At 42.4% G+C, this 21,196-nt stretch overlaps 1 protein-coding gene across 6 annotated transcripts in view; it reads right to left on the bottom strand.

The window, feature by feature from the left end:
- The window catches only part of KMT5B (lysine methyltransferase 5B), a 28,413-nt gene extending 7,801 nt beyond the window's left edge, over positions 1–20,612 (bottom strand). The window contains exons 1-5 of one of the 6 annotated variants that reach the window (XM_071558700.1): positions 19,994–20,612; positions 12,502–12,741; positions 11,497–11,644; positions 1,830–1,995; positions 562–671 (exon numbers count right to left, since the gene is read on the bottom strand). In XM_071558700.1, the coding sequence (XP_071414801.1) occupies positions 562–671; positions 1,830–1,995; positions 11,497–11,644; positions 12,502–12,655 (578 nt within the window). In that variant the 5' untranslated portion in view covers positions 12,656–12,741; positions 19,994–20,612. Of the gene's footprint in view, positions 1–561; positions 672–1,829; positions 1,996–6,676; positions 6,739–11,496; positions 11,645–11,771; positions 11,809–12,501; positions 12,742–19,993 lie in introns of those variants that run through there. The other 5 variants (XM_071558699.1, XM_071558701.1, XM_071558703.1 and 2 more) reach the window with 5 other exon arrangements.
- Between the last annotated feature and the right edge of the window lie 584 nt (positions 20,613–21,196).

Raw genomic sequence — 21,196 nt, 5'->3', positions numbered from 1 at the left:
AACAAAAAAACACTGACTGGTATTTTTTGGGGTTGTATGACTGTGGGAACTTTCAGCGATGGTCATGAGGAGCTAAAAACTTGACTCAGCCTACTTGAAGATTACTCTACAAAACCTGGAAGTTGTGTTGCTGCCAGCCCAATGTCCAGCTACCCAACCCTATCCCACACCTCAAAATACACAAAAACACCCCTTTTTAACAATGGTGAAAAACTCATTTCCCTCACAATAATTTGCTGAGTGGCAAATCTGACATGTCATGTTTCTCATAACTCATGAATAGAGAAAAACAATCATCTGACTGAAAACAAGATTAAAAAAGCTTGTATAAAGAACACTATTTGGATATACCCAAGCAGACAAAGGAATGTCTTCCAGAGAGATGTATCCTGTGTTAAGTACTTAGTGAAAACAGACACAGAATTCAATTTCCAAGTAACAATACAAAACTGTATTTCATGGGTTGCAGTTTTAGTTCTAAATCACACCTTTTAGTATGTTTCTAGAGTCTTCCAAAATAGTTGACAGAAATAGAATGCAACAGTAAACTTCATTTCTTACCATTCTTTTGTTGCAACAATTTTGGCTCCATTTTGCTCAGAAGAATACCGATTACAAGGCAGGATCTCAAACCCACTGTCAGTTGCAAACATCCGTAAATAAATAAATACCTGCAATGAAAAACCCAGTACCTTCCTGTTACAAGCAAAACAAAATCAGCGAGGAACTTCTTACTTATAAATAATAAAAGTCAATGAACTGCACAAAACCACACACAAAAGGCATATTGCAATGGGATACTGTCTCCCGAAATGCATCTCTCTACATTTTAGTTATACACATTATGTTGATCTTGTTTCTTCACAGTGACTTGCAGGAATCCTCACATGGGTAAATGTGACTATCCAAAGAGTTTAAAGAAATTAAAGATGCCTTGGTTGGTACAAAAATGGTTAAACCAATGAAAATGCATAAGTTTTTCTTAAAGTCATTGAATAGTTGCATTAAAGTAACCTCCTCAAAACTTTAAGAACCACTGAGATCTAACAATCTACAGGAACACACTTCATTATTTGAAGTTCTGAAAAAAGGACATTTTACTTCCATGACAAATCCAGATAATGAATTCACGGGCTGTTGGATTAACTTCTTTTAGTTGAAGTGTGGTTGTATAACTCAGAAAGGACTTTAACGAAGCAGAATTCTTTTCTGCTGTTTTCTACACTACCGGATTTGGTGCACTTTAAAGTAGGCTGAATTCCTTCTGATGGTATCTGGAAACAATGGACTCATGTCTGAAGAAGTTTTTTTGTTTTTTTTTGTTAAGTAAAAAAATATGACGATTTTCTTTCACTGAAATTTGAGAATCAACAACTTCTATGCTTCATACAAAATGGATTTGGGTTATGGGGAGTGGAGGAAAAGGAGTAACACTTCCACATAAAGCCCCTATACCTAAAACAACTCAAGTAACACCAATTTGTCACCCAATTTGATTTATAATGGCTGTAAATAAAACCCCACACAACCAAAAAAACAAAAAACCGAAAACCAAAGAAATCACAAAACAAAAAACCCCACAATTAACGGGAAAAAAAACCCCTTCCTTTTTACATGTCTATTAATAAAAGGCACTGTAAGTTGATGAAAAAAAGCGAGGGTGTGTCTAGTTGGCTTTAAAAAACAAAGGAAGTTTCTGTTAAAAACCAACCAAACAACACGTAATGGAGGAAACAGTTGCTTTACTACTGCTACATTCTTTAGAAGTTTTTATGTTTTCTTAGCCCTTCAACCATCTGAAAAAGCACATTAATTACAAATACACCTACATGTTCCTTGAACAACCTTTCCTGCATTTTGTTCTTGTTAAGAAAATAGTGCCGGGCCCAGTCACCTGACGTCAAGGACTTGAAGGCTTTTTCTAAGTGCTCATCTTTCTTAAAGCGTTCAATCACCTCTTTTAGTTCTTCTTGCCTTCCTTTAATAGGTCGAAATCTGAAATAAAGAATAAAGCTATTCCAATGCACTGTCAATCACTCTCCATTATTCCCCGTTGTTACTCACAGCACAGAGCTCCTTTGCTCGCCATAGAAATATTTAACTCCCAGCACAAAGAAACTGACCATTAGGCACTCAAATCACAGGTCCCTGTTTCCTGAGGTGGGTCAGAGGTAAGGCAAGGCCAAGCATACCATATGGAACCTTTAAAACCCTGTATTCTGCAACAAGCACAATTTATTTACAAAACAAATCTCTGATAAAGTTAACCAGTGTAGAATAATATTTCCCTGTTTTCAGCATATGTTATTTGGAACAAAGCAGTTAAAGAACTATGATAATAAAAGTGTTACTGTCCTTACTTTTGCAATAAATTTACTATCGGTCCAAGTGCATGTGCAAAAAAATTCTGCAAAAGAACTGGATGCTTTTAACTTTTTAATAACATTGGTATTAAGGGATCTGTGCATTGCACTGGCTTTTGTGCCTGGGCCGTACGTGTGTGGATATATCCAATTTTAAATTTAAGCCCTTTACAACATCACATGCCACATGGATTTTTTTAAATAGGAGGCAAACAATTAGACAGTACAACCAAAAAGACTATGAAATCTCAAAACAGAAAAAATGCACAACTATCTTGAAAAGTAATTCCAAATAAATTGCCAAACCCAAAGCCGTGTTATATTGACAAATTCTCTATATGGATTTGTGTGTTGCAAACTTTGCACGTGCATTCATATAAAACAGACCTCTAAATGATACAGAAGTCTTATCTATAAATGGTAACACACAGCAGAGCTACTTAATCCGTGGAAGATTAAGGTTCCACAAGTTACTGCAATCATAAGAAGTTTTTCCCCCAAACACTGGCTACAGGAAACAGGTAACTGAAAATCATGGGCAGGTAAAATATGAAAATAAACCCCTGTACCTTAGCAGAGCACTTCACTTTCTTCCCAAAGCTTGAGATTTAAGAGAGACTATCCTTTAGATATTCAACAGTAAAAAGAACAAGTAACAGAAAAAAACTGCATGACTGCCAGAAGCAGAAGCTCCATTTTGAGCTGCAAAACCACTAGGAGAAAGCAGCATCTAATTAGAGATTATGTTGAATCTCTATAAATTGCCTTTGACTGAGCATACACTCATACAAGCTCTGCTTTGGGGCAGAGGTTGGTTGTGCATCCTTTCAGTGTATGACACACCCAGGGGACTCTGAACAAAGATAAAAATTTTCTAGGGTCATGAGAAACATTTTACAATTTGTGTGTTTGCACACAGCATAAGACAGAAGTGCTGAACAAACTCACAGCTTTTGAGTAAATTTGCAAGACTAAGTCCTGTTACTTGTTGCTTGACATGCATTAACGTGCTGATTTTATTTCCTCTTACCAAATGAAGTTGGTATTTGATGACAAGAGGAAATAAATTCTTGAAATTGTTGGAAGGAAACTTCACCAACTTCCTTACTGATACCCTGTTTTTTAAATTACCATATGAATTGGCTTATTCTCATCTTAGAATGCTGAGTGTTGTAAGTAACTTCTTTTCAAATAAGATTTTCTTTTTCTATGCAACTTGTGTGACGAAAACAAAATACCTTAAGTGTTAACTCTCCATTTTATTTCACTTTGTAAGATACTAAGAGTCTAATCAGAAATAACTAACAACTATGAGTATTCCATTTCTTTCATTAGAAGGAAAATGCTGTATTTATGCTCCCCATACAATAAAGGCAGACCTAACAGCAGCATCACTTCCAGGAGGTTATCAGTGCTCCATGTTACTGCTTTTATACATCTTCTCTGCATTCTCCATTGAAACACTTGTAATATAATGACTGAGCAACCTTTGAGAAACTTTCCAACACAGCAAAATTTACCGGCACAAACGTGTGAGCTTTCAGAGAACATGGCACTGGAAGGAGTTCTGAGCAAACATCAGATAAATTTTCTTCTGGCTGGGATGTAACATCTAACAAGATGGCAGGAGTCAGTCAAGAAACAGATGCCTGCTTAGAACTGTAGCACACACCATATCAAGGAGTTTCCAATCAAGTTCTTTACTGCAGAATATACTCATCCCATCCCCCAAGAAAGCCAAGTGTCTGACAAGCTGCTGAGACCTTACCATGGAAGAAAACACCCTTCAGCCTACAGATGACATGAGAATCATTATTTTTGTTCCACAGCACACCAGTCTCCCTCAGCTTCCTAGACACACACAGGAATTCTCTCTCTTCTCCCAATACCAAAACAACTTCTCCCAGATATGACAGTCCTACCTCACAGAGCCTCCTCATATACTAAAGGCATTTAAAGTCTTACAGCCTGAACTGAACCTGACCAGTTTCAGAATAGGACCTGCTATCATTTCTAGTTTTCATGAGAAACAGTTTTTCCAGCAAGGATCCAACTGCACTGCACACCAGAAGTAGAAAGCACAGCAATATACACAAACATGAGAGGTTAACATTTTGCTTACACCTTTATCTGTGAACATTACACGAGTTAAAAACCCCACAGGATTTACAGCTAATACTGGTCTTCAGCTACGTCTGTTCTTGCTGGGCTACATGAATGACTGCCCTCTCCCTTACACTATATACTACATGTTGAAATGCAACATTTTTGTAGCTAAGTGACCTGCAGGACCAAAGACAGGTGGAAAAGCCACCACATTCAACAGTATCTGGGACAGGCAATGTAGGTACTGATAGACATAAACACACTTGCTTATTGTCAAGAACCTTGGTGTAGGCTGGCTGAAGAAAAGAGTATCCCTACTCCATAACCAGTGGAAAAGAAAACTATCCCAACTGAACCACCACGGCCGGGGGGGTGGGGGGGGAAGGCAAAAAAAAAACGGGCCAAAACCAAAAAGCCGAAAGAAAAAAGCAGGGCAGATGCCAAGCTTGACGGTAGGTCTCAAGACCTACAGAAAGAGAATCAAGACCCTACATTTTCTAGCAATTAGAAGCACCTCTTACAGCCCCAAACTGATGTGCACATTTCAGGTTTCTCACAACCTACAGTTCTCAGAGGCTGATTTGGTGTCTGCATGACCAGCCGCCTTAGGGAGCTTGGAACGTGGCCTCAACCCTTGAGAAGGCACCTCCATATCTCCATGGATCACATTCAGCAGATGTTCCCACGGGACACTGTTGGTGGCATTCCTTTAAATGATCAGCAGAAACTCAAGTAACACCATTTCTAAGAAACAGAACAGTCAGTGTATGGCCAAGTCCCGAAAAAGCCAAAAAGGAGGCTGGAAACTAGAAGGGGGTGAAGAGATTGTAAAAACACCAAACATTGTAAGGTCAGACCCATGCTGAATGTCAGGCATCTCAAACAGGAACTGTTTGTTTCAAAGAACTCTCTGCACCCAAGGGCTCAAAAATTATTACTGAGAAAAGAATCAGGAATCCAAACAAGCAAGAAGTGTCCACGAACACATGGGAAGATGCTGCAAACCAACATGATGTACAACATTTCACTTCAAGCGTTCCCAAATCAGCGAAACAACAACACTGTGCACCACAGCCTGAGTTAGTGAGTTGGTCACAGACTCAACAGCACATGTAAACTGCACTGAGAGTATATAAAGTTTATGAGAAAATTCAGAACAGTGCAGTCCATTCTCCTCAGGAAAACTTCAGTCTTTCACAGATGTAACTCTGTATATACTTTAAAAGGCACCTTCTGATTTGAGACACTGAAGAAACCAAGAAAGCCCAGCAGTCCAGTGTTCCTCAAGAATTTGAGGGTCTGCTAATAGCTACTTCACTTCCCTCAGGAGCATCATTTTTATCTATATTATATATAGACTATATAACTATATAATCATAGTTTATTTGTTAGCCCTTTGCAACCAAAAAGCCAGTTGGTTTTGAGAAGCAGCCTTACATACTACCATTTTTGGTGTTATGGGGCTTCCACATTCACACATGACAAAAAGCCCCAAAAAACCTACAAAGCTGCTGGAAGAATCTACATGACTGTTTTTGAGCTTCACCATGACAAGAGCCTGAAAAGGCCCCACAGGAAAATGTACACATACAACATCAGCCACACAAACTGGCTTTTAAGTATCAGTCAAACAGGAGGTTAGTTCAAAGAAGAGAAACACAGAGATAGAAAGAGCACAAGCAGAAGAAACCAGCCAACCCAGTCGTTAAACAAAGAGACAATTAAAATCAGAATTGTTTATGGAGACTTCTGGTTTGCTTCTGGGAACAGTATCTTTATTAAATTCCACCATGGAAACTGAGTAAGACACTTTGGTGTTTGAAATGTGCTTACAGGCATAGACTCCTTGAGCCACCCTATGAACAGCTTTTCAGTGATCAGGTCTCACGGAACATGAAATTTGCTGCAAAACAGTCTGTTGTTAAAAGTAAGCTAAGAATGAAAAACTCAGCTATGACAGTATCTTTAAAGAAATAATAACAGCCTTTCTTTCTCACAAGCTGCAGAACAGAAACTTTTCACACTTCCTTAGAAAATACTTATTTTTCCCTGGTCAGCAAGATCCAACAAAACCACGGCTACTGCAATTTCAAAATCAGAGAGATGATCTTATCCCAGCTAAGGGCAAACTGATGTGGTCTCAGTAAGGAAGACGTAGGAAAATGGCTTGAGGAAGCACAGCTCTTTCTCTCTCAAGTTTCTCTTACCTCAGGAGTACATAAAGACTCTTGAAACTCCAAGGTATAAAGCCAAAGGTCAGTGAGATGCTTGCCTATAAAGGAAGTTAAAGGAGAGTTTCTGGTAAGTTCAGCAGTACAGCACCTTGCTCAGTCTCAGTCACTGAGAGCGGTGAGTTTGAACAAAAAGGATAAACTGATCCTGCAGGAGATCCAGGATGGAGCTCCACATAGCACAGGACTGCATGATAAAGAGTTATATGTCCAAACCTGTTTCCTAATTTCTGACTGTGGAACATCAAGAAGAGTGAATTTATCAAAACATATCATCCAATTAGCCTCTCAACAACAGGCACCTTGTCTGGATGATATTTCTTTAAAGGCCAAATTTCAAAACTATTCCTAATGAAGAAAGTTATCTGTGCTACTTTAAATTTATTGAACTGACCCTAAACACACACCAGTCTGGTCAAAACTCCAATACAGCCCAGAGCAGAAGTAAAGAAAGTTCTTTACATAATTTCATTATCCTTAATATGGTTAACAAAGTGGTATTTTTAAAAAATAAATTTAGGGGACACAACCTCCCTCCTCCCCCAACACACTCCTCCATTCCTGTTCTGATACTCCCCATGGTAAACTTAAGTCAGCAGTTACCAAGTCTACTGGACGAAAGCCACTCCATCTTTTGGAGATGTACTAATTTTTATTGGAGGTAGAAGTACAACTAGAAAAACTGTACAAGTAAGGTGATGAGTGTTGGTTTGAGGGGCAGGGCATCATTTAGTTGTTCAGGGTGTTGGGCAAATGTTGGTTGCAACAAAACAGTCAGTTCCAACATAATCACTGTGTGAGTCTACACAGTGAAGGAAGACATCCAGGAGCAAGGTAAAGGACTTTACTGAATTCAGCTACCAATAAAAATATTCTAAAAAAAATAAAAACAGAGGAAGCAGATTTTACACAAAAGCCTAACAAAATAATTTTGAAAAGTACACAGACACTGAGGACTGAAAAATGTGAAAGGTTCCGTGTGGAACAGGCTGTCTCTATGTAAGAGCTGTGTACCTCTAATCCAGCATCTCCACAGCACTACAACACTGAGGTCAAACTACACAGCCACAGAACTTTATTTAGCAGAAGTCATGTCACTTTTTCAACCTCCAAACCCCATTCAAGATGAATACAGAATGCTTTAACTGTTATACTGAAATGAGCTGAAGAATGTAGAAGAGACTCAGCACAGACCCACAGATGCAAGTGATATGGAACTACTTTGTCTTTTTTGTCTTTGTTGCGCAATGATGACTCTGAGGGATGAAGAGTGGCACACCCTGTCAAGTTCAGGAACGACTGTTTGCAGCAAAGTCAGAGACTGCACTCCTGATGTGGTGTTGAGAGACAGCTATTTCCTGTACATCATCCCCAATCACTTCAGGTTTGCCAGAGAAAACATGGAAATTCTTAAAACTTGGTCCGTTAGTCCCATGCTATCAGACAAAACCACATCCCAGTTTATAACTTTGCAAAAAGCAGCAATACAGAGGTAGAAAACACCCTTAGATTCTCCTGAAAGAGACCACAACATATTTGACTTCCTGAATCACTTGCAAACTTAGAAATACCTTGGAATTGCTCTCAGTATTCCCTATCGTGACGCTTGTGCTTTAGGGAAGCAGGAAACAACACTGACTGGTAAGAGCAGCAGAATGATCAGGAGTCTGAACACTAATAACACTTCGTATTAAGTGAGAGACAGTAAAGAGCAGATTATCCATCAGGGCATGCAATTTCAAGACTCAGTGCTCAGCCTAGGGAAAAGCATCTGAAAATAAGAGATGGCAAGATAGGCAATTCACTGGGCTTTTTAATCTCTAGTGTGTGACAAACTTCAACCCAGAAAGTACAGCTTGCAAAAGGAGTTTTGTTTTTAACACAACGAAACCAACCAAACAAGGGCTGATTAACAGGATTTGCACAAGAACGAGCAAAACCTCTCAGAACAGCTATAGACAAGACAAGAATATACTTTCTAAGATATGGAGTCTATTAACTGCTAACCTGCTATTCTGTCAAGATAAGAACCACCAATTTGATGAATGAATGACAACTCAGCCTATAAAAAAGGATCGGAAGTGCCGAAAACAACCCAATTCCTCTTAAAAATCCATGACAATGAAAAAAATTTCTTCTGGGTAAAGCCACTAAAGACATTTCCAGAGCTACATGTTAAGGTGTCCATCAAAACCCTGGTGACAAAAAGACATTTCAGAGGAACACTGGATAAACACTTTGGGGGATTCAATTGTAATCTTTTGAGAACTAATCTTCAGCTCTTTCAGCCATTCTTGACCTGACAGCTTACAGAGAGCTAAGCGCCCAGTTCTCAGGATGGAGGCCATTCAAGAACTGCAGGACTTTATACTTATGCCCCTCCAGAAAAAAAACCCCACAAAACAACAAGTAAAATAATAATCATGTTCCTATCACCATCTTACTAGGTCACTAATTCAGTATAAAGAAGATGAAAACCAAGGACATTTCCACAACAGTCTAGATATTTTACTATGAAGGTTTTTTCCCCTCTAATCAATATACTCTGAACAAATCAAGTTCACAAACTCTTAAACTAGAAGAACGAATGAAGCAGAAAAAGTGCTTATAGAGAAGACACTCATGCAGACAAAAATATAGACTTGGCTTGCAGAGGCAAAGTCAAGTACAACTTCAGCACCTGGTCAACTTATGCCAGTTGCAAACACAAAACCTCTTACGTGTTTCCAACAGCACCAGAACAGTGGCACAGGCACTTCCACAGTGCATCTTCAAACAAATCAGAGTAAGAGAACATGAAATACTTGCTTGCCATCATAAATGGCAGTTTTATTTTAAGCACAGCTCAATACAAAACCTATGTAACTAATAAGACTCCATGCCACTCAAACACAAGATGCCTAAATATAAGCTGTAAATCTTTATTTCTGCTATACTGCAGTATTTGGGTACTGGCATCTGGCATTTTGGAAACAGTCTAGTGTTTTCACACTTGCTTTCCCCCATCTTCTCTCAAAGCCATAATAACAACAATAAATCTCAGCTGTAGAAAGACTACAGTATATTAGCTGGGAGGTAGATAATCTAAGCATCACAGCTTCGGTAACAAGCAGATGCCACCACTGCACCAAAAAGATAAACAAGAACTGTGCTGATGCCGGTATTTTAATTGATTACAACAGAAACTCTCTCAACAGGAAAATATGAAAGAGGCAAGTAGATGTGCTTGGGGTGGAAGTTGCAAGCCTCACCTAAGTACTTCCCATAGTGCTCCAAGATTTTAACTACTGTCCCTGAACTCTGCCTGTAACTGTTCTCCAAGTCTGAGAAAGGAAGAAACACGTGATGATGGCCTATGGCCTCTGCTTGGTCCTTCTGTTCAAAATAGTAATAAAGAAGTATTTTAGGTATTGACAACACATCAACATAAAGCAACAGTTATGAAAGAAACTTCTCCAAGTATTTAACAATGAATACAGAACTTCCTTAGAAAAAAGCATAAGAATTAACTATCTGTCCATAACCTGTAGACTATCATTCATGCAAAAAACCAAAAAAATTCTTCGAGTATATGTATTTAGCTTGATTAACTGATAAAAATACAAAGATACCTCAAACTAACTGCAGGAATATCGACCTGGATACCAGACACAATGTGATACTGTGACCAATAGTATGGAGGAAACAGGAAGAACTGAAAAGTTCCTCTGAAAGGTGAATGTTGCACTCTCCAGTGAAAAAGAAAAGTCTCTTTGGAGCAAGTCTTTTAAGTTATTAGGACCACACTGCTGAAATTTCACGTGCAACTCACGCTGTCAGTTATACCAGCAAGCATAAATGTAACATGCCAACACCAATTAATCCAGCAATCAGTTTTGAAGCAACTGGGCTGTTGCTCACATACACACAAAAAATCTGCTTAACTGACACTGTGCTTATGTGACTGTGCTGCACAGGTGAACTGTCCCTCTTTAAACAGTCACACCAACAGTCTGAAGAGCCAAGCAGCGTTTCTGCCTCCAGTCCCCAGCTCTTATTATTGTACAGTAATAGCACACACTTCCTGTCCTTAGAAACTTGTAATTTATGTATAGCTTCTCCATTAAGCTGTCAATGCAGATCTTGTACGTAAACTAAAGCTTAGTAGAGACCTACAGAATATACTTATAACCAGTAGTACACCTGTAAAAGAGAGAAGCACAAACAACTAAACCCTGAGACCACCACACTGAATTTACACCAGAAACATTCAGATGTGTAACAGTGCAAAAAGAGGTGCAATTCTGGTAAGCAAGTTTCCAGCTGGCACATTAATTTATCTTGTACACACAGACATGCCTGAGTAGCAATTCCTTGAGCAAGAACTTCAGACCAAGTGGTGTCAACACTGAACTGTCAGGAACTGTATCTTTCCTGTGATGTTCTAAGAGTAAGAAAGGGGGGGGAAAAAGCATCCAGGCACATGAGATAAAGAGAGAACTCACCAAACACTGGCTTCTGTCTTTGAAACACTGATTTAAAACTTATGATCAATTAACCATTTAAGATAGGAAACAACCTGTTCTACAGCTCAGATACACCAGGCTAATGGAGAGACCTGTGATGGGGCACGGTCAGAGTGTGCATTTGTAGCACCGAGTTCCAGTCTCGCATGTAACACCATTTGAAAGGCAGAAGCTACTCACAAATTCATGTTTTTTTCACTTTCTTAAACATGCAAGAAAGTCCACATTTTTGCTCTGATTTACATCAACTAAGGAGATGAATTCTTTTCTAGAAAAATAAAGACAAGTTACCTAGTATTCATTTTGTGTGTCTGAAAACCTAAATAGGGATCAAGAACCAAACTAGTTGCTAGGTCATCATTTTCACAGAGTTCCTTGGCAGACATTCCAGAGGAAGGCACATAACGACTCTGACCCTCGAATCCCGAAGCACTGCTACCTGCAAACAAGAGAGCACAAATTAGATATCACTGAAGGGACATGATAAAGCCCAGCTACGTTTGGGGATAGACAGCCACAGGTTGGAGGCAAAAAATATAGAACCATTAAGGAAGACAATACAATACCTGAAGAAGCAGAGGCATAGTCAATTTTTCCCTCTTCCTTTTGTTCATTTACATAGGAGTCAATGAAGAAAGTATTTTAGAATGTTATTTTATGGCTTTGTTTAATGAACTTTGGTTTCCTTCTCTCTTCCCTTCCCCAGCTACAAACATCTTTCCAGATTGGACAGTTCAGTAACGACTACCTCTAAAATTTCTGACCTATAAACACAATAAAGCCATGAAACTTTAAAACTGATTTTCCCAAGACGTGAATAAAGGACTTAGGACTTTGAATTTGCACTTAGTCCTTTATGCCAGATCAGCAGCAAGAATAAAAATCCATATCCCTTAAAACCATTTCATAATGACTATCGAAGTATGTGATTTCACTAAAAAAATGTGGTTTAATTGTACAAGTCCATTACCTAAAAGTTGGGCTAGTACTTCAAATTATGTTATCCACTTCAAATTAAACTTGTTTTCACTTAGTACCAATCATGTGATTTATAATTATAGAGTTCAAAATCAATTTACATCCAGTTATTCTTACTTAACTTTTAAACTCTTCTGAAGAGATTTATACTCCTGAAGGGAGTTAACACATCCAAAAAATACAAACATAATTAGTACTTCTGATGGTAGCTCCGTGCTGACTGCAGACCTCCCTCATGAATTAAGATAAGACAGAAGCCTGACTTGCAAACTGATTAATTTATCCCATACAGTACCAAGCAGCACAAACATGACATACATCTGGTTGATCTTCTCTCAACTCCGTTTTTGCCTGTCTTTGGATTCTCCTTTCCTGCATGCTGCACTTTGGTCTGTGAGTGGTCATTAGATGACTTGCTTCCACTTCTCCTGCCATTCACCACCATGTTCTTGGATTCTCCCAGCCACTTCATAACCACAGACAATCTGACTCAGTTGCATTTAGTCACTTTTCAAAAGGCTTGGAGAAGTGGATGAATAAATTCAGTTCCAATACCTACTGGAAGGAAAACATAAACACAATTAGAACTTACTAGGAAACTGTTTCCTAGACACAGATTTTAACAAAAATAGTAATACTCCCCAAAATAATAAAATCAAACAATAAGGGGGGGAGGAGAAAAGATGGTGATCTGCATTTGCATGATAAAAATAAAAAAGCAGTTCATTAGCACCAGTTCATTAGCATTAGTACATGGAACTGTGAACAGGTGAAGTATTCTCTGACACATGGGTTCAATCCCCTCTGTGGGCCATTGACTTAAGAGTTGGACTGGATGATCCTTGTGGGTCCCTTCCAACTCAGAACAGTCTGTCTGTCTGAAACTTACAATGACATCTGGCAGCAAAGACTGAATTCTAAAGCTGATAAATTACAAATTTTTAAAGAGCTGGACTAGACACACATATACACCTGTACAAGCACATATTAAACACACACAGAACTATGTGACTCCAAATCCAGAGTCTTTTCAGATACATATCCAATTAAGATTGTATCTCCTAATAAATAAAACCCAGAAGCTACTAAGAGATCTACCCCAAAGAATGACATTTTACAAGTATCCTTCAAGAACTAAAGATAAACACAGTTTAAATCTTTATTTAAAAATCACCATTCAAAAACCCCTCAATGGTGACCGAGGACCCAGGCTACTATTTTTACTGTTCCATGTAACAAAAAATACAGTCACAACACACGTGGCTCAAGGTGACAGTACTAAGTAAGGTCACAAGGAGAGCTGAAGTTTTACAATCCATTGATGTCTAGCAGAGCCAATTCCAGCTTTTGTGGGCAGCCTCAATGTCTTTTGTGTAATAATAAGAAAGTCAGTAACGTTTTTTACACAGTTGTGTCTCACTGTACAAATTGCAGGAAAAAATCTGACCCTGATTTACACAATTATTTTGCAATTGCATTTACACATTAGTAATTCATTCACTTGATTTTAATTCCCCCTCCTCCTCACTGCTTCCTCACAAAGAAATAAATTGTGCCTTTTCACTTTACTATAATTATAAAAAGAACATCAGTGCTCTGCTTGCAGCAGGAACAGGCATATTGTTACAGGCATTCAGTCTGGGGGGAGGAAGTCACAACACACTAACAGATGTTTGAAATACTGTCATTTGTAGAAATTCTGCTTTTAATCAGGTAAGAGTAGTAAATTACTAGATTTCTGTTAGACACCCATGGGATTCGGCTACCGAGAGCTACAGAAACGTTTATGGCCAGATAACTATAACTAAGTAAGTTACTTACAGAAATTCAGAAGATTGAGGTAATTAGAGAAAAACAGCAGAGATAAGTGCACCACATAGAAACAGATGCACTGGCTCAAACATCCTACTAGAACATATGACCCAGAAACCCACAGGTCTTAGAACCTTTTACAAACTGTCACAAAAGCCAGTAAAGCCTCCCAACAAAGTGTAAGAGAATCAGACTGAGGAAAAGCTGCTCAACCACTGCCTCAGTATAAGGAATAGGAATTTAGTGGACAAACAATTTTCTTGCTGCAAGGGATAGCAAGGATTTGCTTTAACCTCAAGATTAAAAAAAAAAGGACAGGGTGAAGGAGAGGGAGAGGGGAAAAGAGAGATGTTTAAATGTCTCTGTTACTCCACCAATCTTTAACACAGCTCTTTAAGACAGCTGTAACTGAATAGCTGGACTACCAGAACGCAAAAGTTGCTTTGCACATTAACAAAATTCTTTAGGAAGTTATCAGATAAAGCCTAAAACAAACCAGGAACTTAAAATTTACCAGGGAAAACTCTATTCACTGTATTCAGCTACACACAGCTATATACATTTTAACTATAGTACCTCCAAAAAATCCCTTGGATAGGCTTACTTTTTTTTCTTTTCTTCACAGAGCTTGCCTGATAACACACATCTAGAAAAACCACCAACAAAAACACAAAAACAACCAAACAACTCCACAAAACTTTCCTGTTAAGCATCCCACCCGAACTTCTCTGAGAAGACCAACCCTGTGAAGATCTGCCACTGACTGCCTATCATGTGAACACTCAGTGACAAACTCACTCACTCAATTTTCCTTCTCCAACTTCTCAGTCTGTTTTACAGGTCTATATGCTCCAATTAGACCTCTCTCCCTGTTTTTGTAATAGTGGTAATGAAAAGCATGAAAACAGGAACTACATGAAAGACTCCCACTAAATTCAGCCTTGGTCTCTGTAAACCAGGACTGAACTCCACCTTGTGGTGCTACAGCTCAGGAGCAGCACAGATGAGTGAAGTCCAGCACCAAGTACGATTCTGGAGTACTGTTGTGTATCCAAGATCCTGGGGGGAAAATGATCCTAACAACAGATACAGCACCTACACTTCGGGCTGAAGGTGAGGCATTTCTGCACAGAGAAGGAAACTCATCTTTCACAAGTGCACTTGGGGAGGGTCAGTGCCATCTGTGCTGAGACACTTCTGCTTAACAAATAACAGAAATGACAAGGAAGGTACAACAGCAAAGGTAAGAAGCAATGTGGCCACAGAACAGTAGTCAAATTATACTAAACATTGGGAAAAACACTTCCTTATGCTCCAAAATAGATTGATATAGAACAACAACATAAGTCCTCCTAGAGCAAATTCAAGTGATTTAGTAAAGCCTAGCAAAATTCTTGTGAAACACCATTATTTGTTTGAGCCCTGCAGCCTAATGAGCAGGAAAACCTTTGTTGCCGTCTACTGCTGCCTTGTATTTTCTAATATCAGCCAAATTACCAACTGGAAGAATGTAACTCTTTTCAGTGCAGAAACTGCTGCTCAGGAAATTCCACCTGAATATGAGAAAGAACCTCACTGTGTGGGCGGGTGACTGAGCACTGGCACAGGTTGCCCAGAGAGGGTGTGGAGTCTCCCCCACTGGAGATACTCAAGAATCATCTGGGTAAAATGCTGTGCCATGTGCTATAGGATGACCCTGCCTGAGCAGGCAGATTGGACCAGGTGATCCACTGTGGTCCCTTCCAACCTGACACAAACCCTGCCTTGAAGACAAAACTCCTTTCCCCATGAGTATCACAGCTGCTAATGCCAACAGAAAACCCAAAAGGGGGCAGGAGATGCCCCACTCATCACCACCACATGGTCTTTAATACATCTTCAGATGTGATTTGCTCTCACTACCTTTAACATCAGACTTATTCTGAGAAGTGCTTTAGAACTGAGGGAGAAAAGCAAGTGATGAAAACCATCTTTCTATTGAAGAAAAAACTCAAACATACTTACACCACCACATAATTCAAAATGCTTGCTACGGGGCTCTGCCATCAGAAATATAACACCACACAGGGACCACTTATTACTAAGGGTTTATCTACATTGTTAAGTTTACCAGCACAATTAGAGCTCCTAAGGGGCCTCTTTTATTTGAATGTAAATGTCCACACTGTATTTTTAACCCTTTATTAATAATACCATTACTCTTAATAATTACACTGCCTTTTATAAATCTAGTACTGTAGTTTTATGGGCACATTCCCTCAAATGTCAAAAAATACCTCAATTGCACTTGGCACCTCTCATTGAGGTATCTGGCATTTAATTTTAACAGTACTCTAAAAAATGAAAACTTAGGTTTCATTTACCTGTATTTAAATTTATGAAACCTATTAACACACTTTATTTACAGTTCAGTAACATTCAGAAACACCAACCAACAACTGAAGCACACACATGGTTAATGCTGCCATCACCCAAGATACTCACAAGGCCAGTGTGTTTACCAGACTGATTAAACAGTACCATTCAGATTTATATTAAATTTGGAAAGCCTTAGTCCTTTTATACAGGGAACAGCTGTAAATCCCTACGAATTTGAGTGAGGAAGTTCTATGGCTATTAAAATGGATCTCAAAAGTTGTCTGAGCCTCCTGGATTTTGGGTTCTCATCTATCAATTCAGAAAAGTCTTGTTGTGAGGGGGGAAAAAAGTTGTACAAAACCAAATCAGTAACACTCTACACCACAGAAACAATTACATCAGGTACTATAAGAAATTCAAGTGTCAATTATTTCAGTCTCCCATAACACAGCTTTTTGTATAGAAATATTTATTACTTAAAGGGCAGGGACAGTTTGTAACAGGCAGTGGGTTTTGTTCATCCTTTCCCAGGACACAGGCAAAGAGACGAGGATCAGGAGGTTTTAGTAACAGGCAGGGGCATCTCCCCCTTTCCTTCAGCCTCCAGTATGAAGGCAGGCAAAGGACCTGCTCCAAAAATATGGTTTCTCAATGTCTTTTAAGAACTCAAACATCTAAATTTTGGCTTGTTTTTTTCTGTTTGTTTGTTGTTTTGGGTTTTTTAATTAACTCTAGTTGCAAAAAAGTCTTCCTCAATGACACAGTGGTCTAAAGCAAATATAAGATACACACACACAAAATCCCAAAGGAAAGACCCAATGCTGACAGCCTCGGATCTTCTGGACAAATCAGTGGTGTCAAGAGAAAACAAGTACGTTTCATTTCTGGTAGTTCTACAAAAGGCAACAGACCTTTCCATCTGGGAAGTGGAGCAGAACTATCCAACCAGTTTTCCTACAGGATCACCAGAGTAAAAAAGACTGATCAAAATAAAAATTTTGTTGAATGAAAACTTGCACAGCTTTATGGAGCTTTTCAAAACAGCCTCAAGTCTTATTTTGGTTACTGCCCTTGGGATGAACTGGCTCAATAAACTGGACGCCCAGAAAAAAAAATTGGTTTGAGTGTTTCTTTTCAGCAAATTAGTTCAGAGAAAAAACTCTGTGCAGAACCGGACACGGATTAACAACAGCACAGGGGAGGCTGCAAAATTTTGAACTGACCAGAGTCAGTTTTGATCCACTGTTGCAGAACTGCAGCCCCAGGATGCAGGTTTGTGAAAGCACAGTGGATTCAAACCAGAGCTAAAGGCAGGCTCAGTCTCCCACCAATAGCTCAGTGTGTACATTCCTCCTTTCTCCTGTGCCAGTTCTTTTGCAGCCATGTGATTTCTGTGTCAGTTTGGATACTCATCCAAGCACAATGAGGCACAGAAGCAACCCAGTGCCGGCACAAATGAGGGGCAGAGAGGGTGTTACACACAGAGAAGTGCTTCAGCAGCTCCTGCCCCTGCTCCTCTGCCCCCTCCACTGGGTACTCTCTCGGGGCAAAGCCAAGTAAGTGGCTGAGCAAAGTTCCTGAAGCCTGTCAGATGTCCCCAGCTCTCTGCAACAACTCCAGAGTCCAGCAGATGTTCACAGAGACGATCCAAAAGCTCCCTGCCTCCAGGAGAGGGAGAACCTCCTCCCTCCCCACTGTTCACTAATACAAACATTGCCACCAGCTCTGGAGCCCAGACCTTCACAGCCCAGTTTAACTGTGTGTGTAGCTGTGTCCCTCACGCAGGTTCAGGTTCAGTTCAGGGCAGCCCCACCAGGGCTGGATCAAAGAGTTCAATGAAGACTCCAAACCAGCACTAACAGCAAAAGCAGCCCTGCTGCCTCCTCGCCTCCTGTACCCACTTCCATGCCATCCTCCCTCTGTCCCAGCAAAACAAATACAGAGCCAAGTGACTTGAAAGATTTGGTGACTGAATCAGAGGATTCACCAGACAAGTCTGAACCTTGCTGCCTTGAACCGTCGCACAAGAAGATCCTACAGGGCAGGGAGAACACCCAAGGTCAGGGAGGTGGTCAGGAGTACTTAAGCTGGGAATTCTCCCAAATGCTTTGCATTTGCAAACCACAGCTCTGGATTCACTGTTTAGCACCGAACTATTCCACCTTACACTTCCTGTGGTAACTGAGCTGTCTGTCGCTTTAAAGCACGGCGCTGTTGGAAGTGCAGTGCACTCTGGGAATTGTAGTTCTGGAACAGGATAGCGCTAACCGAGCATTCAAGTATTTAAAAGCCCTGTTACTGAGTATATAAGGATACATCATCCCACTCATTCATTTAATATGCAATGCATTTAGCAACTGCTTTAAATAAATCTGATTTTCCAGTTTGTGAGCTCCAATGAGTATAAAGCAGAGATGTCTGTGTCCATCCAGTCCAAATAACAAAATAGACTAATAAAATCTCCATAAAATCTGATTATTCAATCAAGTAAACCTTGATTTCTTCACACACTGTTACTTGCAAGAAAGCAAGCTCACAGAATTCAAGAGAAAAGTTCAGTTTTAATGAAAACTGAAGTAGCTACAGTAGCTACAGTGACCAGGTTATGGAAACAAGGCATGACTGCGTGTGAATTTATCCTGTAAGACATTTTAACCTCACTGATTAAAACCTCATACTATGTCCTTATAGTTATGCTTTGATCAGATGGCCATCTCACAAAATCAAAAAGACTCGAGACCACCGAGTACAACCTATGACAAAATACCACCTTGTCAACTAGACCACAGCACTAAGTGCCACATCCAGTCTTTCCTTAAACACCTCGGAGATGATTTCACCACCACCCTGAGCAGTCTGTTCCAACATCTAATCACCCTTCCTGTGAAAAAATTCTTCCTGATATCCAATCTAAACCTCCCCGGTGCAGCTTAAGACCATGTCCTCTTGTCCTGAGACATGCGTTGCCTGAATTCAATCCACTGGAAAACTCCACAAAGTTCTACACTTCTGGTTCTCACACCGCCTGTGACACGCCTCAACATAACACCACGTACTTTCCCCCTCATCCCCCGCTTTTAATGTTTCCCAGAGTAACGTCCTGAAGGTAACTTGACTTTAAAGTTTCAAATACAGATGTTGGACAAAGACGTGCCTTACCCTATTCTTGAAAGCATGTATTTATTCCCCGAAGAAAAATGACACATACAAAAAATAATTAAAAAATAAAGACAACCCAAGACGTCAGGCCTTTCTACCAAACTGAGGCAAACTTGGGAGGGTCACTCCAAGCAGACCTGAAACTGCTGGAAGTGGCTGAAAGTGCTGGCTCGGCTGGCAGGGCCGGCCCGGGCGGAAGGGGAGCGGGCCCCGGGCGGCACCGCCCCCGCCGCCGGTGCTGCCCTCTGGCGTTCGCCTCCCGCCGCCTCCCGTCGCCCCCGGCCCCGGCCCCGGCCCCGGCCCCGCCCGCAGCCGTCCCTGGGCCGCGGGTCCCGCTCCGCCCGAGCTGTCAGCGCCCCCGCGGCCCTCGCCCTGCCCGCTGCCGGCCCCGGGCAGGCTCCTCACCGCCCCCCACGCCGGGGGGCGCCGCCCCCGCCCCGCAGAGCGCACACAGACCCCCCGCCCCGAGACCCGCACTCACCGCCCCGCGTTGGGTCCGCCGCCGCCGGCGCTGCCCCCGCTGCCACGGGGGGAAAATGAATCATCAAAGGGAAGGGAGGGGGGGGGGAAGGGAGGAAGCTGGCGGGGGAAAGCAAAGGCCGAGCGAGGGAGAAGCGGAGCGGGGAGAAAAACTAAGGAGAGGGGAGGAAAAAAAAAGCCGCGATAATGATAAAAAATAATTCCGAGTGGGGGGAGGAAAAAAATGGCGGATTAAAATCCAAGATGGCGGCGCTGAGGGGCGAGCGGCGCCGGGGGGAGGCGGCGGGGAGAGCCGCCTGGAGATCCCTCCGCCGCGCCCCGCGAGAAAGAGTCCCCGGGGCTCCCCCGCAGAGACCCCGCGGGGTGGCGGCGAGGACCCGCCGCCGCTTCCTCCTCCTCCTCCTCCTTCCCTGCGGGGAGCCCTCGTCCCGCCGCCCTGCCGAGCCAGACGGGCGCCGCGCCGGCCGCCGCGCCCCGAAGTTTCTTCGTGTTCCTCCCAGCGGATCCCGCGACCTCCTCGCCCCGTCCGGGGAGACGCCGAGTGCCCCTGCGCTCCCGGCGGCGGAGGGACACCGCGGGTACAGTGCCGCACTCCTGCCGCCGCGGAAGGATACTCCGCTCGGAGGGCACACACCGCCCGCCCCCGCCGGCGCCGCTCCCCGCGCCGCCTCCTCGTGGCGGCGCCGCCGCCGCCTCAGCGCGGGCAGCGCGGGGGCAGCCGCGGCAGCGGGACCGGCCGCGGAGCGGGGACGGCGGCGGGCGCGGCCCCCATGCCCGCCCGGCGCGGCGGATGGATCCCGCTGAGGGGGGAGAACGAGGCCCGGGCCTCCCGCACGGCCGTGTGTGCGGAAAGAAGTACCGGCGCGGGATCCCTCCGCGCGGAGCTGCCCTTTAAACGGGGGGACTCCGCGCCGCGGGGCGAGCTCCGCGCTGTGCCCGCCTGTGGCCCCCGCGGGAGCCCCTTACCCGCCCGGCCCGGGGCTCTGGGGGGACAGTGCGCCCTGCCCCGCAGGCGGGGGGAACGCAGGCCGCAGCCCCTGGCACCTGCTCCCCTGGCGCCGTCGCCTGACAGAGGCATTTAAAAATGGCCCCCGCGGCCGGAGGGGCTGGGACGGCACCTCCCTCCCTCCCTCCCTGCCGGGGCAGCCCCGGGGGCAGCGGATCGGCCCCCGCCCCGCCCGGTGTCCGCGGCCCGCACGGGCTC

Source organism: Pithys albifrons, chromosome 6, assembly GCF_047495875.1.
Source record: "Pithys albifrons albifrons isolate INPA30051 chromosome 6, PitAlb_v1, whole genome shotgun sequence".
In the NCBI taxonomy this organism is placed as follows: domain Eukaryota; kingdom Metazoa; phylum Chordata; class Aves; order Passeriformes; family Thamnophilidae; genus Pithys; species Pithys albifrons.
The sequence above is the reverse complement of the archived record's forward strand: the minus strand, read 5'-3'. Positions and strand labels throughout refer to the sequence as shown.